We start from the raw sequence: 26,244 nt of genomic DNA, 5'->3' as shown, positions 1-26,244 counted from the left end.
GTTACATTTGTTAATACATTTTACTTTACGTAATACTACATTGTACCTTACATTTCTAGTCATTGGGATAAATCAGTGATGGGAAGATGATAAATGGATTTTTAAAAATTAACTTTTAATGATGAAAGACTCTTCCAGGTCATAAAAACCATTAGCCTTACCCATTGATAAGTTCAAGATCTGTATTTTCATATAGTAAAATTGCAGCACATCTCAATTGTCTTATATTCTTTTCCTTGAAGACTCTGAAAATATTAACAGAAATAGCAAATTTAACTATGGGATATGTTGACATTTAATGTCACATAAATCTTCTAAATCATATTAGGCAATAAAGAATTCTCAGCCTGCTAGTGGAGATTTTTATGTAAATAATTCTCAAGACATAGATAGATAGATAGATAGATCTGAATAAAGCAAAACTAATAAAGCAGCTTTATGTTTTATAAAATCACTATATATTAGGAGCCCCATTGCCAGAGCACTTGCTGCTTATGAATAAATTACCTTACTCTTCAAAATACATACATTACTAATTTGCAGTTTTTTTAATGAACACCTCCAGAATGAGAAACTAATTAACAGACTTTACAGATGTCTTTATTTAGACCTTCTATGCTATTTTTTCTTATCATTTACTGCTCATTTTGCTTTCAAGTTACTTAATGCACTGTAGTTTCTCTGGAGAATATGGACTTGCATCACACCACCACCTGCTTAGAATCCTTATTCTACTTTGGAGTTTATCTTAGTAGTCTTCTTTCTTTGTGTGCACATATGTTTAGTTTTGTTGTTCATTTGTTTAAATTGGGGTCATATTGTACATTCTACTTTGTAACTCAGCATTTTTGTTCACTACATTGTGAAACTTTTTTCTTTTGTTATTTTCTATAACATTTTTGGTCATCTGCATGATAATCTGTCTTTTTCAGCATTTCAAGGAATGCTATGGATATCCTTTTATTTTGATTGAGAATGCTTCCAGTTATTTCCTTAGGTTAAATTCTGATATACATTTTTTAAAAGTACCCTATACATATTTTCAGAAACAGTCTAGAAAGGTGGTTTTACTTAACATGCCTTTATAACAGTCTATGGTAATGCTTTTACTCACATAATCTGATCAATACTGTTTTTGCTCCTTAATCTTTGCTAAGTCAATAAGCCAAAATTATGGGCCCTTCTTTTAATTGTATTTCTGATTATAAATGAGTATTTTGTCATATATATTAACTGTATTTTGGTTTTTGTGGAGTGTTCATTCATATTCTTTCTCCATTTTCTGTTGCTCTTTTGCCCTTTGATTATTAATTTTTAAGACTCATTTACATAAGAACATAGTGCAATTACTTCCCCATTGTTTTTGACTTTTAATGTTGTTTGTGAGTATGGGTTTTTGTTCGTTAATTTTATTTTTAGAAATTCTAAATTTTTAGCAATCAGATACTTGGTCTTAAAACAATTTTAAATAAACTTAAATGGTTAATTTTGTTTGAATTTAAGTTTAAATTAATATGCTTAGGAAGACTTCCCCTATTCTTAACTATGGATTCTTATGAACTTAAGTAATTTCTTGTCATTCTTTTATGATTTCTTCATCTCATCTACCTCTGGCAAGGTTCTTCTGCCCTTATCATTATTACTTTTCTCTTTTTTACTTTAGTTTTTATTTCATCAGTTAGACATGCTCATAATTTAAAGAGTGAAATTATTCTATTAGCTTTATGAAAATTTGCATTCCTTAATCCATCCCTCCCCCCAGTGCAATTCTCCTATGCCCCAAAACAGTTAATTTAAACTTTTAGTGCAGTTTCTCTTGGTATTTATGGCTCTATCTCTAAATAATGTTAACGGTCATAATTTCTTGATTTTTTGGAGATTGTTATATGTTCTCATAAGGAAGCTGAGTCTCTTCTCTCACTGCCCCTCATAAGCAACTTCCTATCCTCCCATCATCCAATATGCCATGTAAATTTGGTTAGATTAATATTCAGTGTTTATTATAACTTATGTAAATTCTGAATTACAAGTCAGCCATGTAGTATGTAGTTTACAGCTTCTTTCTTGCATGATTTTTTCCCCCTGTAGTAAAAATGATCTTTTGATTGGATTGCTTCTTTTTCTGCATACTTGTTATAATTCAGCTCCACAATTTACCCTTATTGTCTAACTCTGCTTTTGTTATGTCAAACACGTAAGTTTCATCTTCTCAGAGCCATTTCTCTTAGTTCTTCTCATCTCTTCCTTTCTACCCCTTTGCTCTTCCTGCCTAGTTCACAGTTGTCATACGGCATCTCCCTTCTTCCATCACTCTGACAAGTTTTCTTTCCAGTCTTCTGGATTAAGTCTCTTTGTTAGTGGATCCCTTGTACCTCTCCTGGGATCTACTGAGAAGAGGTACATTATAAGTAAATTTTGAGACATGTCTGAAATGTTTTTAATTTACTCTCACTCTTGAGTAATCATTTGGCTGGGTTTGAGATTCAGGGTTAAAAATCATTTGCCACAGATTTTTGTCTGTTCCTATTTCTTGTCTTTCATATTAGAATTGTTGGTTGGCTTTGTTTTTTTTCTTCCAGCACTTTGAAGGGTTGTTTCACTGTGTTCTGGCCCCAGGGTTTTTGATGAGAAGTTCTTCATTTATGCATCATTGTTCCCTATATGTGATGTGTTATTTTACTCTACCACTAAGATTCTCTTTCAATTTTTGATTTTTAGCAGTTTGATTAATTACTCCTGCATGGAGTTAATTGACCATCTTGAATTTGTAAATGTATGTCTTTCATCAAATCTGGGGCTCTTTTGGACAAATTCTTTTCTTTTTAACTCAATTCTCCTTTCTCTTTGTGGGAATCCAATTACCTGTGTGTTTTCCTTTTTAATAGCGTCCCATAGATCCATAGGCTCTGTTCTTCACCGCCCCCCAATCCTTTTTTTCCTCTGTTCTGTTTAGATCTGTCTTCAAGTGCCGTCTTCAGTCATTTCCATTATGCTCACAAAGTCCACCTAGTGTTTTATTTTAGAGATTACATTTTAGTTTTAAGATATGCTTTTGATTTTTCCTTTGAGGTTTTGTTTTTCTATTGTTATTTCCTTTCTCTTCATTCATTATGTACATTATCTCATTGAGCATAATTATAAAAGCTGTTTTAAAGTTCTTGTCTGGTGATTATAACAGCTTCAGCTTGGCATCGTTTGATGACTTTTTCCCCTTGAGAATGTGCCACATTGCTTTCTGTTTCTTAATATTACAGTGAGAGTGAAAATGCAAATTCTGTTGATATAGGTAATCGCTCCAGTCCCAGCTCTAATTTCTTTCAATCTGCTCCAAGAAGGTACAAGAAGAAGGTACAAGAAGGTCTCTCAGTGATAGACTTAGGTAGAGTTTGGGGTTCCTCATGAACTCCCCTCACCCTCTGTCAGTCCTGGTTTCCTGTGACTCCTTCCCTTGGTGCCTCTGATAGGAAAGACAGTGGCTTTTTATCATATTTGGAGCTGCCCTACACTTTTGCCACTTAGATCACAGCCTCCCTCTGACCAAAACCACAGTTTCTATTCCTTTCTAAAGTCTGCCAGTTTTTCTTAAGTCTTCACTTGCCCTCCTAGGTTTGCCTGCTCATTCGTTTTGGGGGATGTGTGTGTATTTTGGTGGGTTGTTGTTGTTTTTGTATTTTGTCTGGATTTTGTGGTTTTGTTTGTTAGAGGTTTGATATTTTCAATCTCTCCCTCCATTCTAGAAGTAGATATCTGTGTTTCAGAACAGAGGCTTTCCTCCCATAGCTGGTTTAAGGCCTTCAGATGGTGGGCTCTTCTGAGCTAATTAGAAGCTCTGCATATGTGGCCCTGGTTTCTTGACACCTATATGGGCCCCATCCATCTAACTGGGCCATTTCATTGGGGAACCTCAAGTGTCAGTATTTTGGGAGTGTCTCTTTTCCTTTCTCCTGCCAAGATGGGAACTTGATTGTAATAAGAGTTGATTGTGAGGAAGATGTAAGGAGTGGTAGGGAGGGCTCAATGTCTCTGTCCCTCTTCCCTTTTGTTAGTATAGAAACTCTACCTGGCATGGGTGATCTATAAGCTCCCTGATATTTGAACAGATATTCCACCAGTTCCTTTATTTAGACTGTACAGTCTTCCTTTCTAGAGTACTGGTGCCACCGGTGCCTGCTTCCTTTAAATATTCTGCAGAATTGAATTCAATTATTTCTTCTGTTTATTTGGGGGGAAGGAATTAACCATGCCTTTTAAAAAATTATTTTACTATTTTACTAGAGGTTGTGGAGATTAAAGAACTAAACATGTATATTAATTCATAGTCTTTAACTGGATTTCTTTTTTTTTTTTTAACATTTCAGTCTTCAGTCATATAATTTCGATAAATGGCTTAATTGGATTCTATTTTAAATTATTTTCACATACGTCTAATTTTCTATTTATTAAATAGTTGATTTTCCCCATTCATAGAAAACTGTCTATTAAGTATAGATATGCTATATATGTTGGGTGTGTTCTACCCTTTCTTTTGATCAGTACTTCTGTTCTTGCTCATATGTTGTTGTTGATGAACTACCCCTGACTATTTGAGTCCCTCACTACCTAAAAAATTTGTATGTATATGTATACGTTTACATGTCTGTATTTACTTATGTGTATATATATCCATCTGTTTGAATTTTGATTGACTTTTACTCATTAAGTAGGGCAGGATTGATAATATTTGCAAATTTAAAATATTTGGTATTCCCTGCACTTATTCATGTCTTTTATATATAAACCGTTGATTTGATAAATATTTATAAAGTATGTACTTTGTGCTAGAACTTCTATATGTGTTAGGGACACAGTGAACAAAACAACATGGCCCCTAGTATCATGTTGCTAAGTCCTATATATTTCTTATTGGTTTGCTCTTTAGTGTTTTACATGTTTTTCTTCTTTCACTGATTTTTATGGCCATTGTAAATGGGATTTTCCCCCCATTTTTTATGTTTTCCAGCTGTATATTGCTGGGAGATGAAAAAGTTATTTTATTTCCCTTCAGGCCTTTTGAGGTCAAAATTTTCTCTCATGACCAAAGTGTTTCACTCCACCTCTCCCTGCCTAACCACCCCAAGAGCAATGAGGCTTTCCAGAGTGCCACCAGCTTCTTGTTGATATTTGACAGTGATCAGGATTACAGTTTGATGAACTTCATCAACTCCTATGAATTTTGTTCAAAATATAGTTGATGCACAGGGTTAATTGACGAACCGATGGCCGGTATGTTAAAATTTATGACGTCTGATTTCTTCAAATTTACTAGCCCATAAGGTGTTTTCTGTACTTGAGGCTTGTTGCCTCTCCTGGTATCAGTTTGATTTTGTTCCCATTGAATTTCATGGTATCCTTTCACACAGAGGTCATGGCACAGCCAAGAGATCTGGCTCAGAAGTTGGGAAATGGAGGGTGGCAAGGAACTATTTATTTTTTTATTGAACTTTTTAACTTCCTTACTTTGTTGTTCATTTTTGTATAATATTTGAATTCTCTCCTCAAGTGTAGTCCCCATAAATCTCCCACCAACACATCACTTGTGAACCATCACCGTAGTTCCTTTTGCTCCTCCCTCCCCTGTGCAAGGAACAATTTAAAATAACTCAAATAGTTAGAGTTTTATTTTAGCTTTGTGTTCTTCAAGAGTCCTCCCTTGGCTGAACTAAATGATAGAAATGAGAATTAATGTTCCAGTCATCCTGCAGAGTTTCTAAAACATGTTAAACCATAGCTGGCAAAATACGATCTAATTTTATGGGAATTTTTCCCCTAGGGGATAGCTAACCTATATCACCATTGTTCACTGGTTTCTCTTCCTCGAGGCCAGGGCAAGATCAGCCTCACTCAGATCCGTGGCATACAGCTCCTTGCTGATGGTTAGGGGTCTCTTACCAAAGAACACTGAGTCCTCTGTGCCTGCAGCATTAATAATTCACATGTGTGGTGGTAGAGGAGGTGGCAGCATTTGTTTAATGGAATCTCAGTTCTGCCTCCTTACTCCAAATCATATGCTTCCTCCACTGTATCACATGCATGGTCAGACTTCTGGGAGCAACCCAGTGCAGATCCCCGGTTCATTGGTTTAGCAAAATCACCGATCCTTGTAGTTTCTGCCATCACCTTCTATTGAGTTACAAGTTTCCAAAGTTTCCCAGTGTCTCTTATTTATCTTAAATTTTCTCTTTTTAAGTTTTTAGGGAAATCTTTATGTCCTCTTGCATTTTAATGGAAAGTACAATATGAAGACCATACAACAAACTGGTTAAGAGTGTGGCCTCTGAGTCAAATGGGTCTGAGTTCAGGTCGCTTAACTGCTGGGTTGCAAAGCAAGTTAATTTGCTTGTGTGGGGTTTTTTTGGTATGTTTTTGAAGTTTCCTCAAATATAAAATGGGGATGATAGAGAAGTAAGTGTGAAGATTCATACAAGCTTATAAACACAGTACCCTGGCACTATGAGCTTAACACTTAAGAGCTTGCTCTGATATTATTGCTGTGGTTGTTATTAGTAATAATAAATATATCTAATTGTGTGTGTTTTGATAGAATTCTAACATACAGTCTATCTTTTATTTTAATAGCACAAGATCTTTTTAGTCTGCCATCATGACAGTCCTCTTACTTCCACCTATTTTACTTACTAATGTAGTCCCACTATTCTTAAGTTTATTACAGTTTTTAAAAGAGAAATAAATCATCCATGCCAGTATTGCTTCACGTGTGTCCCTTATGTCTCCTGGGTAGTCTGGTTTCTTTACGTGGCTTTTCCTTTTCCTTAAGGTAGTTGGGAATATATGACCAAATTTCGTTTTCTAGAGCTTCACACAGTCACCTGCCATTAGAGTATCTGTCTTTACTCTCTTTCCAGTGTGTTATCTGAAATTTTAAAGATCTGATTCCTCAAATTTGGGGCTACCAGTATGATTTTTGCCAGGATTTGTGTTCTTGGTTATTATTGGGTTAGATCCTTTTCAATAACTTATACTATACCTACCTGTTCTTGCTTATTGGTCAAAATTGGGCCCTGGCTAATAGTTCTCTTATTAATTTGTTTGTTGTCAAGGGGTGAATAAGAAAAAAATAAGGCTCTTAGCTGTCATCGATTGCTACTACATTTTAATTTTGTGTTAATTCCATGTTCTCTATCTGTGAAAAACAGAAGGTACCTGTTTTTTTCTATTTGGAGGAACATATATTGTGTTCCTATAGCAATTTTATTTCTTACTCTCTTTCCTTTTACCTTAACTTTCATTAGCTTGTTTCTTAACTTTCCACAATGATATGTGCCTTTTCATGATATTCAGCTTTACTTCCTGATTTTGTTTTCCTCTCAAAATTCTTCAATTTCCCTAACATGGCTCAAAAACCTTTCCTGTGATTTATCCCTACTTGCTTGGCAGTATACTACCCAGAAGATCTTGATTTCAGCCATAAACTTGGAGGTTTGCTGTGCTTCTAAAGCTTTGAGGAACTGTTAGGATAGAAATGACTAGCCCAGATAAAAGAGCTGCCTGTCAGTATAATCTTCTCACATTCAGCTTACCCAGAAGCAACTGAAGACTGCTTTGAACTCTGATTTCTTGTTATGAGCATTACTGAAAGGAAATGGTTGAGGCTTCTGTTTGTCTCCTGGTCTTATCATTAGACTCAGTGCAAGTGAAAACTGGGAAATACCTGAGAATAACTTGCTTGGGCCGTGGGGATTGATACTTCACATTTACATTTCTTCTAGTTAGTTTGTGGCTGGTGTATTGGTTTAGCTTGGTTTTTGCTTGTTCTGAAAGGGGGACATTTCACAATGCAGTTTTAGGTGTCTGCCCTGCTACATATGTGGAGGGGTGGACTCATGCTAGACTGCTGACATTTGGTCCAAATTTAGAAGTAAGGAATTTAAGGCTGTCGGTCAACAGCTTCCTTTGTTGTGTGCTGTTCTCCTTTGAAGTCATGATTAACGCCTGGGCTTTCGTTCGTTTGGGTCCCCTCAGATACACCTATGAGCGAATTGATGGGCGAGTACGGGGAAACCTGCGCCAGGCAGCCATCGACCGGTTCTGTAAGCCAGACTCAGACCGCTTTGTCTTTCTTCTGTGCACCAGAGCGGGAGGCCTGGGGATCAATCTCACAGCTGCTGATACCTGCATCATATTTGATTCAGACTGGAACCCACAAAATGACTTGCAGGTAACCATTAGGATGATTGCTGTTTGCTTTAGCTGCCCCTGAATCAAGAGCATCATGACAGGGTCTGCCTTGGCTTTAGAGTGTCTACCGTGCTGCTTGCTACGGTGTCGGCCACGTTACCGACTTAGGGCCTCAGTGAGGGAACACAACTGAATGAAAAGTGGGTATTACCCCTTCCCACTAGTTGGAGAGTGGGTCTTTACTTTTATTTTAAATCAAATGGTATTTTATAGTGGTAACATCCAAATAGAAAATAAAACTACCATTATTCTTATCAGATATAAAGAAAGATACTAAGCTTGACTAATTTTCTAATTCTTGATGCATAGATTGATTCTGTCATTTTCACTTGGGGTGTATGTTAGATACCATATGTCAAGTGCCATAAATGATGTGTCCCAAAGGGGTGGGAAAGTTGCATGCCTGGAAGTCACCCATATTAGTTCATTTAGTGCATATTAGAGTTTATTTGTGTCTAATTCTGTGAATTCTCAGATGATATTTACTAGTTTTAAACAAACTAACAGGTGGCTTTAAAAATCATTGCCAGAGTGGGAGTTAATACATCTAAAAAAGCAATCATAAAACAAGAAAAATAGCAGAGCTAATACTTCTCCTACTTCAGAGGTCTTCATCAGCCTTGTTTCAAAGTAAAAATAATGACAGTATAGCCAGATTGGACAGTAAGTCGGTCAAAAAGATTGTAAGTTGCAAGACAGCAATTGTGAATATAGGTTTTACATCCATCATTAATAATAATGAACATCTATCGTGGGATATTTGCTAATACTTGGAGAGTATGGCGGGAGGGTAGTGGGTGGCTCAAAGTCTTTTTTCATGATACAGATAATTGATAAAAGAAATTTGGGCCAGCTATTTCACAAACTGAAGAGGTAACCTAGGGAATACTCCTGGGAAAACAAGCTACACTGACGGCCATTGGGGTTTCCTCTGCACTTGCCACTTCTCACAAAGCCATTCTGCTTTGTCTTTTTCATAAGTTTCTAAGTGAAGTTTTATTTAACTCTTCCTATTAGTGTGTTAGTTGAAAAACCAGTGCTTTAGATTATTATATTGGTAACCATGGCTAAAACCCAGAGTAAAAAATATCATGACAAATAATGGGGCACAATATTCAAATATTTTGTAAATGAGTGAAAGCTTTCAATCATCTATAATTCTTTCAGAGAAAAACCTGTGGATATGATTAGCTCACCTGTCGGGTCTTTCTACTCGTGAAAGGATATTTGGGCCAAAGAAGAGTTGCTAGATACAATGAATAGCCAATTTTTAAAGGCGTAACATCCTCAACATTAAAATAATCAAAACTGCAATTGATCAGGTTGCTAGCAAGAACCTAATTAGGATAGAGATAGAGACGAAGGAATGGGAAAGTACTACCCGTAGATTAGCCACCTGTATTCTAAGTTTGTTTGTTTTTTTGAGTACAATCAAATTTGTATTCCAGTTCTCTCTGCTTGCTGTCACTTTATGGTGATAGAGTGAATACCACACCAGAGACTTCATAGGCCACATCTAAGATATTTCCTGTTATAGAAGTTTGCCCACTGCAAGACAGATGATTTCTTAAATTTTTGGCAGCTGTAAAATTCTGTACTCCTTTTCAGTACTCACCCAACTGTGAGGCTTGGTACCTGGGAGAATGATGATATAAGAAACCAAAACTGGGTGGCTGAGTTGAGGCTAGGTTAGCTGAACAAGCCTGAAGGAATTTCCAGGAGGGAAATTGGAAGCATAAGGCTGGCATTTGGAGGCAGGGTATGGCCAGAGACAAAGCTTTTGGAATATTGGCTTCACTTAGGTGAAATCTGGACATTACTGATTGAATAGGCACAGTGCCAAGAATGGAAAGAGCAAGAATGTGAATATTGAGACCTGGTGGAGAGGGTGATATCATTTATATTTGATTTATATGTGTAGCAACCAGAAGGAATGGGTGGGCCGTTCTGGATTAGGGTTTGGGGAAAAGGGAGTTTAAGAATAGCTGCTTTTTAATATCTACTGCTGAAGAACCAGCAAGAAATGAATAAAGAAAACTGAAATAGTATAGTGTAAAGTATTTTAGTGTGCCGATACCATTTGTGGACTTCCTCTAATGTTCAACCTTATTGAAGAAACAACTACCAGCACTACGGGTGCTCTTCTTGTACCCAGAATGTAGCGGAAGGTAAATGTATGAGACCATCCATCTTATGATGACAGCCCCTAATCCAAGTTAAAGTTGGAATTCCCTAGTTTGCCATCTTTTATTTTTTTTTTTAAAGATTTATGTTTTTTTTACAAGAGCTGGGGTACAGCCAGAGGCATGGGAGGGTGAGAGGATTCACCAGAGACAGATTGGGGAGCAGAACGGGCAGACGGCCCAAAAGCACTGCTGAGGGGAGCAGCGGGCGAGGCAGGAAAGGTCTGCCCCACCATGTGGGTATCTCCCTGGCCGGCCAGGAATTGAATCCACGCAGCAGAGGCTGCGGGTAGCTTCACAGTGCTGCGCTCAACCCACTGTGCCGCCGGGAAGACCCTTGCCATCTTTTAGACTGGTGACTGCTTCACTGTTCTGGATCCATTGGTCTCTGCTTCTTGGGTTATTTTTAACGTTTCATATGTTAAGCTATCCTTTACTTTTGAAATATCAGACCAGATTGGGTAGAAATGAGGGAATTGGAAGAGAAGAATAATCTTAGGGCAGGGAAGAAGATCAGTGGTGATTGGGGAGGGATATCATTGGGATGTACTGTGAAGACAGGTATGACAAGAGTAAGGAAAGTCCAAGTTCTGCAGTGTACACAGAGATGGAGCAAGGTTCTGTGCTTGGTTGGCATGGGAGTGTAGATCAGGAGGACTGGAGACTACCCACAGGATATGCACACTCAGCACACCCTGTCTTTGCTCTTGAGCCCATGTGCTATAAATGTGATGTGGAGGAAAGGATCTGGAGACTGCAACCCTGAGATTATCATGTGGTTCACAGGGCTACAGCTGAATCAGCTGTGAAAATCAGTGAAATGCATTCATAACCCCAACCAAGCAGAAACCTTAACCAGACCATTCCCTGGACTGTTCCTGCTAGGTGGTTATGTAACTTAGACACACTCCATTCACACACACAAACTCTAATATTTTTCATGGATGTGTAAAAGCTTTCAGTCATCTATATTATTTAAGCTCACTGAAGAACTGCAATCCCTATCTCCGAAAAGATGATTGTATTTCCTTTGGAAGATGGGCTTAGACATAGAACATTTATCCTGAGGGTAAATTGAGGTACATACTTCTGATCGAAATATCAGGGCCATGGAAAAGAAAATCCCAATATGATCAGAGTCTCATCCTCTCTGCTAATGGGATTTTAGCTTAGCTCCAGATGTCCAAGTTCAGGTTACAGAAAATGGTGCTGTTCACTAGTCTCAAACAGCTGCAGTCTGTCATTATCCCCAGTCAGGACAGCATGCGGTTGTAGCAGCGCCAGGACACTGTTTCTGACTGATGTAGGTAGACCTAGCAGCACCATTCCCTTCCCAAATCCTTCTCCCCCTTTCCATGAAAGTGAAGGCACAAATACATTAGGATCCGGGATAGAAACTGGGCCCTACTTAGGGGAAAGAGAATATAGTAGTACGAAATACCTCAATATTAGCGTTTTTCCTGGGTTTTCTGGGTAAATCAGTTTTTATGTCCCTTTAACAAATCTCATCTAGCAGTATCAGGTAAATGTACATCTGCTCTCAAATCTTGACTATATGTGTCAGCATCAGTGTGTGTAAAAAAGCGAGAGTGTAAATTCACCTTTATGCACCTTCATCCAGGAGACACAGCTGTGATCCAGTCTTGGTTTGTCAGCTGCAGCAGCTTTTGCCTTAGATTCCCAGCAATACTCAAGGTTAAGAAATGGCACAATAGCCTGAGAGGGAAGAAGAACAGTGAAAAACTGGTTTCTTTTCATTTGAGGAAACCAGCTACAAGCTCTGAGGGCAGAGACAGGCCTGTTGGGGGTAGCCAGGCACCACACCTCACCTCACAGAGACTGCACACACTGCACTTTTGCATGTCTCCATGACACCTCCATTCTTCTCGAGGGAGACTTTGTTCTTTAAGGCAAGAGCTCCTTGGGGTTGAACAGGGCTCAGGGTAGCAGTGGTGGGGCCTTATAGTACTGTATCCTTTCTGCCAGTAAGATTCCTGAAGGGAGAATTCAGAGAGTGTGGGAACAGGTGTAGTGGCAGAGGGCAAAGCCCCGGGGTTATGCAGCTGCTGCCTGTCCAGAGAATTTTGTAATGGAGGAAGGAATCCAGCCAGAGCCCCTTCCAGGATCCCTGGAAGCAAGCTCATAGGGGCCTGACACATTGCTCTGAGAAAGGAGACTGCCCCTTTATTACTTCCTTTACTGCCACCAGATTGCAGGTATCACCTGTTTGTTGACAATATGTGCCTGGAGCTTGGAGGACTAGACTCTTTTGAAGGCACTTTTATTTACTACTGAGACTGATAAGCTTATGCTGTCAGAAAGCTTTTGTTTTTGTGGGTGGGCAGACAGTAAACAAAAAGTAAAAAAAATAAGATATAGATAGCAGTACTTACTACAAAGAAATAAAAGAGGCTAAGAATGCTGAGGGGTGGGTGCCCTGATTTAGAGAGTGGTGTAGGAAAGCTTCTTTAAGACGACCACATTTGGACGGAGATGTGCATGAGAGGAAGAATCTTAAATTATGAGATCAAAAGGAAGAGTGTTCCAGATGAGCATAGGCAGCACAACTGAAATAGATGGGACAGGTACTTACAACCACATAAAGTGAGTGAATTTCTTTTGAGTACTCTCTTGTCTCTCTTCAACAGCCTCTCTTTTTCACTCTCTGTTCCTTTTTTCTGCTACCACAAAACACCCTTTTCCCTCCTATCAGCTCCTCTCTCCTGCCTGTTGTCAGCCTGGTCTTGACTGACTGGCAGATATATTGAGCCCCAGACACTAGGCCACACTATGGGAAAACAGATGTACTTAAGGCTTTGATTTGGGATGATCATGTGAATAATAGCAGAAATAGAGTTGTAAGGGGGGCAGATACCTGTGCCAATTCTTAAGTGACATTTACTTTTTTTTTAAAGATATATTTATACAAGAACTGGGGTACAGGTCAGAGGCACGGGAGGGTGAGAGGATCCACCAGAGACAGAGCGGGGAGCAGAACAGGCAGACTGACTGAAACACACTGCTGAGTGGAGCAGCGGGCGAGACAGGAAAGGTCTGCTGCACCATGTGGGAATCTCCCTGACCGGCGGGGAATCAAACCTGCGCTGCAGCAACGGACAGCCTCATAGGGCAGCGCTCAACCCGCTGCGCTGCAGGGGAGGCCCAGTGATATTTACATTTTAAGAGGGAACGAAACCTTACCCCAAGGAATAAACCTGGCCGGAAATTTCGGATTCCAAACATAAGCCTGTGGAGGACATCATTGAGGGAGAGCAGCTCCATAGATAGTGTCTGATTCCTCTTCTGCATGAGTAGACAGCTAAGATACAGACTTTTAGAGTGCCAGGAGAAATGTTAAATTGCTGAGTTGAAATAAAACACTTGTGCATACAAAATGGACTGGGGAACCTATCAGTGTGCTAAACGTTATTGAGTTCTGGTGGGACTATAGGTTGTTTTTTTTTTTTTAACTTCTCTGATTATGCGTATTTTAAAGAATTAAAATATATTTTTAAAATGTAATAAAGTAGTGATTTAGAAAAGTAGTATAAGAGCCACATGAGGAGTCAGTACTGCTTACTACTTTGTGCTAGGAAGAGCATTAGCGCTCTTGTGCTGTGTACTGGTTGGGGGTAGTAGCACCACTGCCCCCTGCTTGTGGTCTGCTCAGGAGGGTTCTGTATTTGTACCTTTGCTGATGCAGCTTGTTTGGGCTGCATCTCGCTTGCTGCACCATGTGGGAATCTCCCTGGCCGGTGGGGAATCAAACCTGCACTGCAGAGGCTGCGGACAGCCTCATAGAACATTCATTCTGAATGTTTTTTTCTTTATCTTAATGTGTGTGTAAGATCTGTTTGCGAGTTGACTGTAAAGTGATGAATCTCTTAAATGTGACAGCATTCATTCTGTTATCTTCCAGGTAAGTGATGATGCGGTGTGTTTGTCTCCTGGCACCACGTAGTTGCTTGTGATAGTAAGAAATCTGGAGATGGGTAATCTGGGAATGTGTGATAGCCTTGAAGGCTCCTTCTGTCTGTGTCCCACCATCCTCAGTGAGTGTGGTTTATATCCTCTTGAATCCAAAATGGATACTTTAGACCCTGACAGGAAAAAGAAGGAAGGAAGATGCTTTTCAGGAAAGAGGAACTCCTCCAGATGCCCCCAGCAGACAACTTCTACATCTCATTGTCCAGTACCTCGCCATCCCACAGAAGCTGGACATGGTTTCAATTGAACACATTGCTGCCCTCTACAAGCATCAGGGTTCTGGTAGTAAAGAAAGGAAATGTGGACACATTGTTGGAATTTGGCTCAGAACATTTCTTAAAATCCCTCTAATTGTATGAATCAGAACAAAAAAATCGGTGTCAGTACTTAGAAGCAAATATTCCTAGATTATAGGTTTCATAAAACATAATTACTTACCTCCATCACTTCCTTTACCAGTTATCTATCAACTCTTCTCGTAATAAAGATTTATTGCCACTACAGATGCTAAGAAAGAGGGACAGCTGTAATCCTTGTAATAGCCAAGGATTAAACAATTCAGTTGTCCAGCAGTAGAAGAATGATTAATTAAGCCACAGTCTATTCAGCTTTGCTTTTAAAATGAGAAATATCTCCATTTGGAATCATCTCGGGAATGTATTATTGAGTTAAAAAAAAGTGGGAAAGTATGTATAGTATGCTATAAAAAGGTGTGTGTCTGTTTTTCTCTTTTCCTTTTCCAACTCCATGAAAAGATTAGGGGGTGGGACAAAGGGGGGTAAAAACTTAAAAACTTTATTTTTAAACCATTGCCTGGGGCAGGAGGAGTAAGGGAACAGGACAGGGATAGAAACTAGTTTTTCCAAATACGCCTTTTTGCATATTTTGCTTTGGAACTATCCTAAGTGTTTTATAGATTTATAAAACAAAATTCATTTTCAAAAATTTATTTTAAAATCATTTTAAACTTAAAAAAAAAATTATGGAACAGTGTAGTGCTAGGCCTTTTCACCCAGCTTTCCTTAATGTTAGCATTTTATATAACCATAGTGTAGTTATAGAAACTATATTTGTTTCCTATAAATGTTCTTTTTCTGGTCTGGGAGCCCATGCAGGATCTCACATTTCTTTTAGATGTCATGACTCCTTAGCTTCCTCCAGCTGTGACAGCTCCTGTCTTATCCTTTATGACCTTGACACTTTGAAAGGTGCTGACCAGCAGTTTTATAGAATACTCCTCAGTTTGCGTGTTTTGTCATGATCAAATGTGAGGTCATGCATTTTTGGCAAAGATATAACAGTGATGTTCTAGCCTCTCATATCGGGGGTTCATGGTGTTGATACATCTTCTTAGTTGGGATATTAACCTTGAATATTTGGCTGAGATGGTGTCTGCTGGGCTTCTCCACTGTAAAACAACTATTTTTACCTTAAAATTAATCACTATTTTGGAAGAAGATGTTTTGAGACTCTGTAAATACACTGTTTCTCATCATACTTTTGCTCATTAATTTTAACATCCATCAGTGCTTCTTGCCTTCAGTAATTATTACCACAGTATTTGGCTATGGTAACTTTCTATTACATTCACTCCTTCTGCATTTATTAATTGAAATTCTGTTATAAAGAGCAGCTGTCCTTTGTCCCCCATTTGTTTATGTCAGTATGGGGATGGGGTCATGAATTTTTATTTTATTTTTATGAGTTGTAATCAACTGCTCTCCATATTTGTTGTTCAGATGTGCTTATTGGGAGTTCCTTCAGGCCTACTCCTCTATCCTTTTGGTATCTCATATCAACTTTTGAACAGTTGCTTGCTTTTTAAAAGTACCAACAGATTGTCAGGTTAATTTTACATTTTTCCTGCAATAGCCATGGAATTGACAAATTTCCCCAAAGATCTCTGGTTCTTTTATTTTCAGAATGGTGTTTAGAAAGCAAGGTCTGACTATGTGTCCATTGCTGCCAGTTATTTATTATTGCTTCTAGAGTCTCTGAGCAGACAAAACCAGAGTATACATGTATGTACACTAGTAAACACTCATACCACACATCTGTATTTATTCCATGTGTATCCACCCATAGTGAGATTTCTGATGCCAGCCCAACATCACAAAGTCTTCTCCTTTTCCTTATCTGTAACTCCTTTTTCTGGCTGTGAGAGGACTTGATTCTCATTATCATAATAGTGTATTTATTCATTTGTTTAATCCTTGATACACAGTAATTTCAGAACTGCCAACTCATATTCTGTGAAAAATAAATTTATCAGCATATATGCAGGATTATAGTGGGTTTTTTTTATCATTAGTGTTACAATATAATCAAAATACTATTTTCCAAAGTTACTTGGTTTAGTTTTCTTTCTTCCCACCCCCTCCATTATGGTTAAATTGGTGGGGAGGGGAGCAGGAAGAGAATGGCAGGGAGAATTAATCCCTAAAATTCAAACACAGGATGATATTATAAAATCTAGCTATATATCAAATGGATGGCATAACTCCAAGAGAGAAATTATTTTACATGTCTGTATATAATAGTTTTTACTTTTTCATTCTGATATAATTTCACTTTGTAGTTCCATATTCCCCTTTACCCATATTTATGAACTGTTTACATTTTGCCCAGTGTGCCTTTTTTTGCCCTAACTGTATCTTCTGTCTCTCTGAGAATATAAGTACCATTTTTGGGTCTGAACCATTTGAGGGTAAGTTGTCCTCAGAGTACTGTGTATTTCCCAAGTGCCAGGACATTCTTTTATAGAACTAATTCAGTTGTCAGAAGCAGGAAATTAGAACACAGTCTCCACCCATCGTCCATATTCAAATTTTTTAATTTCTTTCAATGTCCTTTATAGATATGATCCCTAGTCTAAGAGTCATTCCAGGATCATTCATTACCTGTGTTTCTCATATCTCTTTAGTCTTCTTAATCCCGATCAGTTCTTCAGTGTTTCTTTTTCTCTCATAGTTAGATGTTTTTGAAGAATACAGGCCAATTATTTATAGACTGTCACTCAATTTGTGCTTATATGTATTGGACTCAGACTTAGCAATACCCCTTTAGTGTTATGTCCCTTCTTGATATATCACATCAGGAGAAGCATATGTCCTTATCTGATAATGTGGACCTTGATCTTCATCAGTGATGTCTGCCAGACTTATCAACTGAAAAGTTGCTCTTTTTCCCTTTGGAATTAATAAGTAATTTTAGAGAAATACTTTGAGGCCGTAAAATATTCTGTTTCTCATCAGAGCCTCAGCCACTGATTTTATTTTTGCCTGAATCATTCATCACTGTGATGGCTACAAAGTGATGATTCTCTGTCACTCTGTATTTATAGTTATATTATGCAATAAGGAAAGTTTTTCCTCTCTCCCATTTATTTATGTTAGTATGGACTTGTGGGTTATTTTTTTTTATTCAGTGGGTCATATTCCATTACTATATTTTCATGTTCAGGCAGTCCTACACTTAGCCAATAGATGCCTCTTCAAGCTTCAAGTGTTCTTTTTAGTATGTTTCCATCATCCTTTGCGTATTTCCTTATATTCTGGCACAATGTGTTTCAGGTTCATCCTCTGCTTTGTCTCCCTGGTCCTAGAATTAACCTAATTTCTCTAACCTTGGTTCTGTCTTAGGGAGAATGGTATTTTGAAACCAAGAGTTGAGAGTTAACAGTCCTTGCTACAGGGATGCCGTTTGCTTCTAGGCCCTCTCAGTGGACATGACAAGAATACACACACAGTGTGTGTGCATAAAACATGTTTTATACGTGTATGTGTATGTACATATGTATATACATAAACATATACACAGAAATAACCATGTTTAAGTCAAGTTCTATATCTGTATATATGTTTGTATACACACATGCACACACCTAACCATCCGTTAATACTGATATCTCCAAATCCTTTCTAATGCCACAGAATTATTCTAGGTTTCCTTCTTTCCATATTTGTACCTTCCGTCTTCAAAAGTAAAAACCCTGACCCTGGTACATTTACTCATTCACTCAACCCCATATTACACAGAAGCGTTCTGTGGTTACTAACCCTACGGCTGCAAAAAAGAAACCTACCTACAAGTTTGTATTTAAAGCTCTGTAATTTGACTGTACATAGAGGGGTATAACCCTGAGAGGGGAAAACAAAATCTTATTGCATTGTTTTCAGTAATTATGTTAGCGGGAGACTGTAATGGTATTGTTTTTCTGAGACTGATGTATGTATCGTGGGATAAATCAAATGAGCAATGATACTGGTGGTTGACAACAGAGCTTTTCAGCATAGTTAAAAATAGGTACAGATGTTGTAATAATAAAGTAAAAATCCCGTAGTCCTAAATTTGAATTTAAAATATCACTATGGAGAAATCCTATACTGTAAAAATATTAACAAGGATGTAAAACAATGGTACTTCTTTTAAAAATAAATGTATGTCAGCATGACCTCATGGTGCATTTTGTCTTATATTTATACATAGTTGTATGTACTATACGCCCACAAATACTTCTATTTTTGCCTACTAAATAAACCTAGAAACAAAGACCAAGTTAGTAGCAGTGAATACCACTAGAGTATCCAAATTATTGACTCTGACTACCATTTCCCACTAAAAGAAACTAGGCCTCCTTGAAAGAAAAATGTCTGAGTCCAGGCCTGGGCAAGAAATATATCTTAAGAACTTCATATCAGAAAGCAAGGGAGCTATCCAAGAGTCCTGGTCGTTGATAAAACATACAGACACGTTACATCTAATTCTTATCTGCACGTGTATGTATAAGTGTATGTGCAGGTACACACAACCCCCTCCCCCAGCTGTGAGTTCTTGCTGATGCCTCCACATCTATTCTGCCACCAGAGTTTATTTTATCCTCCTCCTTTCTATATTTGACTGAATTTTCAGAAGGACTCCCATAAGCCATATTTGAACAGCAATAAAAGTAATGTTGACAGTGCAGTAAACCATAGGTTCATTTATTTAAATGCATAATGTAATTCTATTCCTTAAAATCTGATCATAAAAATCTTTGTTGGTCACTTTTGGAGGATGTTATTTTGGAAACTAAGTAAAGAGAAAGAACTAAAACACAGACCTTGTTTCTCCTGTATGAATTGTACATCAGCTAACAAAAATAACTTGGTCTAGGCAATGGTCATCCATTTAAAACTAAGACAAACAAACCTTTTGTGCTATCTTTACTTGATTAAATCCTACTTTAGAGGAAATACAGGAAACAGGAACCTATTCAGTAAGACAGCCAGAATACAGGTGGCAAAATCTGACCGTGAGAAACTATGGGACAGATAAACCTGGTCATGTCAGCAAATAAATTACATTTGATAAAAGGAGAGATCAGAGTCTGGCAGTGTTATAAGAGAGACTTGAGACTTATCAGACAATTACAGTGTATGGGACTTATTTGAATCCTAATATAAATACACTCACACACACATATAGTTGTAGATTTATGAATAAGATAAGCGGGGAAACTGGAGCATTGACTGATGAGTTGGTACTAAGAATTAGCTTTTTGAGTTGTGGCAATAATGTTTTACAGGAGTCCTTCTCTTTAAAAATACATATTGAAATTTGTACAGATCAAACATGGTGTCTAGGATTTGCCTCATAGCATTAGAGAGTAGGGGTGTAGTACAGATGAAATGAAATTGTTCATACCAGGTCATATACTTATACTTTTGTCTGTAGGTGAAAATTTCTATAGTAAAATGAAAAAATTACAAAATCTGGAGCTTCCAGCTCTGAGACATTGCCCCAGAGAGCAGGACAGCATTGTGGGAATGTGTGTGTGCTCAGACCACAAGCTGGGGAGGGGAGGGCAGGAAGCCAGGTGCTTCTCATCACTGTATCCCATCACACAGTAGTCACTCAATAAATAATGAGTGAGGAAATCAGTGACCTTGAAGGAGCAGCCTTCATTTGGGTCAATTCTATAAAATCAGTCCCATGACTCAACTGAGAGCTATTCGCTCACCCCACATGGAATTTCAGCATCTTCCTATTCCTTTGGCTGCTGCCACTATATCTGGTGACATTACGTGTATGACCCTCCTTCCTTCCCAGGCTCAGGCGCGATGCCACCGAATAGGCCAGAGCAAAGCTGTCAAGGTGTACCGGCTCATTACTCGGAACTCCTATGAGCGGGAAATGTTTGACAAGGCCAGCCTGAAGCTGGGTCTGGACAAAGCTGTTCTTCAGGACATCAACCGAAAAGGCGGCACTAACGGGGTGAGTATGACAGTACCTGCTCTGGAGCCTTAAGAAGCATTTGTCACACAGCCTGGGTGGTCTGGAGTCTTCAGCTATTTTATTTTATTTTATTTTTCAAGATTTATTTATTTATACAAGCACTGGGTACAGTCAGAAGCGTGGGATGGTGAGAGAATTCACCAGAGCTAGAGCGGGGAGCAGAGCAGGCAGAAGGACCGAAGTACACTGCTGAGGGGAGCAGTGGGCGGCAGGAGAGGTCTGCACACCATGTGGGACCCTCCTCCGGTGGCCGGGGAGCAGCCGGGGATTGAACCTGCGCTGCAGAGGCTGCGGGCAGCTTCGCAACCCAGCGCTCAACCGCTGCGCCACCAGGGAGGCCCACTCTTCAGCTATTTTAAGATTCACTTTCACTACACTGAGTCAGCCTACACAGCTTTGTTGGGTAATTGAGTAGGAGGATAATTCAGGGCTAGGTCTCTGCATTTTATAGGTGGATAAAGGAATCTGTAGAAGCAGTTATATAGGAATGCCCCAGATGCAGTAACATTTCAGTCAGCAGTTCTTAACAGTGCCCATTAGAAGTTAGTAGATCTTGGGCCTCCCTGGTGGCGCAGCGGTTGAGCGCTGGGTTGCGAAGCTGCCCGCGGCCTCCGCGGCGCCGGTTCGATCCCCGGCTGCTCCCCGGCCACTGGAGGAGGGTCCCACATGGCGCGCAGCCCTCTCCTGCCGCCCGCTGCTCTCCTCAGCAGTGTACTTCGGTCCCTCTGCCTGCTCTGCTCCCCGCTCTGGCTCTGGTGAATTCTCTCACCCTCCCGCGCTTCTGACTGTACCCAGTGCTTGTATAAACAAACAAACAAACAAAATAAATAAATAAATAAATAAAACATGCCTGTATAAAAAAAAAAAAAAAAGAAGTTAGTAGATCTTACCACTCTTACCTCTAGATACCTGCTATCATCAGACTTGGCAGTTCCTGAAGGCGTAATGGAACCTAGTTTGTCAGATGTATCCTCCAAGGTCTCTAACCATGTTTGGTGTATTAAAGATATCCAACTGATGGTTAGTGAGTAAATGAATGAATAAATGAGTAGCTAAAATACTCTCCCAGGGGGAGAAAAGTTGCAGCTAAAATCCTTAAATTGTTTTAAAGTATAGGCAGATAAAATGGAGTATCTCCATAATCTCTGGGCTCAGGGCATCAAAGATTGGAAATTACAGACTTCCAAAGGAGTTGTCTTTAGTCCAGATGTTCTGTATCCCCTTCACTGTGCATATGTTGCTGAGAATAATATTTCAAATGAGCAGTGCTGGGACTCATGAAATTCCCTCTTGTGATTGTTGTAAAGAGAAATTAGAACCAGGAAAGGGTGTTTTGAACTTCCATTTCCTGTTTTCAGCAAGCAATTGAGAAGATCACACTTGGCATGGGATCTTTTTTTTTTTTTTAAGTTAAGCAATGACATCATTTCCAATACTAATGTACTTATTTAATAATGAATAAATCATTACTCTTTAACTCATTTGGTACATATGCAGGCTTTTAAAGATGCAAACTCAAACTAAAACATAGAATAAACATTAAGCATATCCTCTTCAGTGGTACATAGTTTTAATGACTTGTGACTTTTGATAATAACCAATGTCCTGAAGAATGTTGGGGCCATTGGGTCATGTGCTGGGTTTTATTTCGGAGCTCAAATAGCAATTGTCTGCCTGCCCTCCCCATAGTTCTCTTTGACTTCATCTTTACCTGGGTTTTCATTATCTAAAGCTTTTTGTCCATGTCTGTTTTTCTGACATGTGCAGTTAGTGAGTTATAAAGGTCAGACTTGAGGCTGTTTTTCTCCTGTGCATTTTCTACTTTGTGATTAGCCTTTGGTGACCTGTCCAGGTACAGCAGCTCTCAAAAATGGAGGTAGAGGACTTGCTCCGGAAAGGTGCTTATGGAGCCTTAATGGATGAGGAAGATGAAGGCTCCAAGTTCTGTGAAGAAGACATAGATCAGATTCTGCAGAGGAGAACCCACACCATCACCATCCAGTCTGAAGGGAAAGGGTCCACCTTTGCCAAGGTATAGAACCTTCTCTCCTGTGTACTTGTCGGAGTGGGAGTGAGGAGAAAATGGTTTATTTTTTGTCCCTCATTAGCCAGGCTTCTTTTCTCTGATACACACCATTGTGTGTGTAATACATGTCTCTAAATACATGTCATTGAGATTATCTGCTATACATCTATTCTGCACGATACCCTGAAGCTACAGTAAGTCTGAGTAATGAGTCAGAGCTGTAGAAAGAACATATCATTCTAACCATTAGTTGCTGAGCTTCAGCAGGCAGTAGACTTTAATTTACAGTTTGCACTGTTCACTGTTTACAAGGACTGCTCTGAAACCCCTGAATGGTCATCTTGATGCCCATGATGTACGTCAGAGAGTTGAAATTCCAATGAATACTCCATTACTCAAATGCAAGCAGGTATTCTGTCCACTTTGTAAGAAAAGATAATGAGTCTCAAGATTCTTAGCTTCTAGTAGAGGCTTTTTCCTTTGCTCTCTGTGTCACTATTTAGAATTCAGTGGCTCAGAGCACTTATCAGATCCCTCTTGGGTTTCCCTGGCCACAGGCTCAGGGAGCTCCAGAAGCTACTTGATTCTGTAGGACTGTGGCACAGGGCATTTCGTGTTTTATAGGCATCACTCTTCTCTGTACACCTCATACTACCCAAACCAGCCCCTTCCCAGAGCCAGCATTTGGTATCTCCTGAACTGAAAGAAAAATTAAATCTAGATAAGTTTTAAGAAGGAACCTTTCCTAGGAAACTAGACATCAAATAACATCATTATTGTCTTCCACGGGTTGTCTTCCTGCTTCTAAGTTCCAAAAAAATGATTCTATAGGTTGAAATTGTAATTTCCTCACCCGGTCTTTGAATAGAATTTTTAAAAAATTAGCTTTGCAATTTTCACATTCATTTTGTAGTCTATTTGGAGTTTTGGTTTTAATTTCAATGGAGAATATCCTTGCGTTTCTTATGCATTTGAAATAACACAAGTGTTTTACTAGTATGTACTATGTTTAAGCAGTGTATTGACTCTTGTCTTCACAGGCTAGCTTTGTGGCTTCAGGAAACAGAACAGATATTTCCTTAGATGATCCAAACTTTTGGCAGAAATGGGCTAAAATAGCTGAATTGGACACTGAAGCAAAGAATGAAAAGGTACGAAGTTAATAATTTATTCCACTGAACATTTCAGACATCTTAATAGGGCGATAAATCCCCACACAGCTCAAGTCATTATTTGCTTCTGAGCCTTATTTCTTAAATGAGATGCTCCATATAAAACAGGCTTAAACCATGCCCGGCACATCGAACATGACAGTGTTAACTAATGATTTTAAAATGACCAGTGTGCTGGGCATTCAGAAAATTAGACAGAGGCAATTAAGACAACAGGTCAAATTCAGCCTTCTGTTCCAGGCCACCATCCATCGTTGGTATGTGACTATTTTACCTCTGTTTCAATACTTCCTATGAAAGAAACTTCATTTCTATTGAGTACCAGGAAGAGGAAAACAGCATGAGGAAGAATCGTTTGTTGGTTTTACCTCCATTCTTGCCGTATCTTTAATTTTGCTATTTCTGAACATGAGTTAGAGCCTCAGAGTGAAACCAGAGTTTGATACTGGGCCTGCCACTGCCTGGCCCTCTGCCTTTGGGCAAGGTACTTAAACCTCACAGACATGTGAGAAACAGAGATGGTGGTGCCCACGTCACAGAGTTGGAGATAACATTTGTGAATTTAAGTGCTTCACCCATTGTGAGGTGCCTCTGAAATGTTGGTTTCCCTCCCTTCTATCTCTGATCCTATCACCTCACTACACAATGAGTACACATCACTCTTCCTGTCTTCTTGGGTGAGTGTTGAACTCTCCTGTATGCAAAAACCTAGGCGATAATTCAGGCTTACATCTAGCAGATTCAGTAACCAGCACCCAGTCATGATTATTCTTCTGTAGGACCCTCAGATTGCTTAATCCAGCCTCTTTTCTCCAAATAGGAAGCTCCTGCAGCCCCTCTAATAACCTGCCTTAAGTGTTTTAGTGTCACAATCAAGGCGTTATGGGGGAGGAGAGGGTCAGTGATGAAGAGAAGGGAGAGCTCTTGCCTTGTAGACAGTAAGAAGAAATGGGGTAGCAAGGTAGTTGAGGCAGGGATGACTCTAGAAATTTATCTGGGTTTCAGAGAGAATTCAGAAGCTTAGCTGAGCTTTGGGAAGAGGTATAAGGGGAAGGGAGCATGAAATGATGGAGACTAGAAAAGCAGTGATGTGTGTAGCCAGGGGAGTCACCAATAGGTTCCTAAGCTGGGGATGATGTTTTCAGTGAAAGACAAAAGATTAGTAGCTAGTGCCAGTGGAAAGCAAAAAATGAAGCAGCAGGAATGTGTGTTTGCCTTCAGAAAGTTGCTGAGCAGATGGAATTGTGTAGCTCATCCTGTCTCCAGCACGCAGACTGCCTCTGCATGCTGGCAGAGCAGCTGGGACGACCACACCAGTCTTTCTTGGCAAGAGCAGACTGCCACTCAGCACTGGGGGGCCTTGCCTGCCCATACGCGTTCGAATGACTGCAGAAACAGCATATGGTAGCCGACAGCACTGGGGGCTGGGGAGCATGCCAGCTACAGCAAGTCCCAGAGAATTCCCTCTGGTTGTGTGGACACAGCAGGTGTGCTAGGAGAACCTTTCCTGCTGGAGAATGAGACCAGGGTGCAGTTATTTCCCAAATCTACCCTGAGAAATACCAGGAGGATAGTCTTGTGCATTGGATGGGGGTGGAGAGAAGACTGGCTTTCTCCCCAACAGTTCTCTTTATTTCTAGGAAAGCTTAGTGATCGACCGGCCTCGCGTGCGAAAGCAGACCAAACATTACAACTCCTTTGAGGAAGATGAGCTCATGGAGTTTTCAGAGTTAGACAGCGACTCTGATGAAAGGCCCACGAGGTCCAGGCGCCTCAATGACAAAACCAGGCGCTACCTCCGAGCTGAATGTTTCCGGGTAGAAAAGAACCTACTCATCTTTGGGTGGGTATTGGCTTTGCCTATTTGTTGTTTTTCCCCTCTTCTTTTCAGCCCTGAGATTGGTTCAGTCTGTCTCTCTGATCCCCCCGGAGTGATGGAGGATCTGTTAGAGCAGGAGAGAACTGTGCTGTCTACCCACAACCCCTCCCCCACAGTCAGTGTGCACTCTGCTGCCATGTTATAGATGCGCTGTGGTTTTCTCATATGCTTGTCATAGCAAATCTCTGTTACTAATTTGCTGCCTGGTACTGATTTCCTGCATTTGTCCCCCAAGGATATGCAACAGATGTTAAAGTTAAGGCATGATTTGTGTAGGGCTCTGGCTGTGGTAGAAATAGAAGGCTTAGCTTCTGGGAGTTCACCATTGCTTTTGAATACTGCGGCTGGACTTTGTTTTACTTCCAAATGTATTCCCTGCTCCAGATATTTTCAGCCCTCCCTTCTTAACATTTTACTGTCCGTGTCACCTTAGTGACATTCAGCATGCTCTAGCATGCTGTCTTCAAAGGTCCTTCAGAACAAAGT

General features: G+C 39.5%; 1 protein-coding gene across 4 annotated transcripts in view; it reads left to right on the top strand.

Annotated features, from left to right (window-relative positions):
- CHD6 (chromodomain helicase DNA binding protein 6) overlaps positions 1-26,244 on the top strand; it is a 189,447-nt gene that overhangs the window by 118,194 nt on the left and 45,009 nt on the right. For all 4 annotated transcript variants that reach the window (XM_054697659.1, XM_054697669.1, XM_037498908.2 and 1 more), the window contains 5 exons: positions 8,020-8,215; positions 20,496-20,660; positions 22,534-22,713; positions 23,748-23,858; positions 25,520-25,722. In XM_054697659.1, coding sequence (XP_054553634.1) covers positions 8,020-8,215; positions 20,496-20,660; positions 22,534-22,713; positions 23,748-23,858; positions 25,520-25,722 — 855 coding nt within the window. The remainder of the gene's footprint in view (positions 1-8,019; positions 8,216-20,495; positions 20,661-22,533; positions 22,714-23,747; positions 23,859-25,519; positions 25,723-26,244) is intronic.

This window comes from Talpa occidentalis, unplaced genomic scaffold (assembly GCF_014898055.3).
Source record: "Talpa occidentalis isolate TD23 unplaced genomic scaffold, MPIMG_talOcc4v2.1 talOcc4.10, whole genome shotgun sequence".
Classification (NCBI taxonomy): Eukaryota; Metazoa; Chordata; class Mammalia; order Eulipotyphla; family Talpidae; genus Talpa; species Talpa occidentalis.
This window is presented reverse-complemented; position numbering and strand designations above follow the sequence as displayed.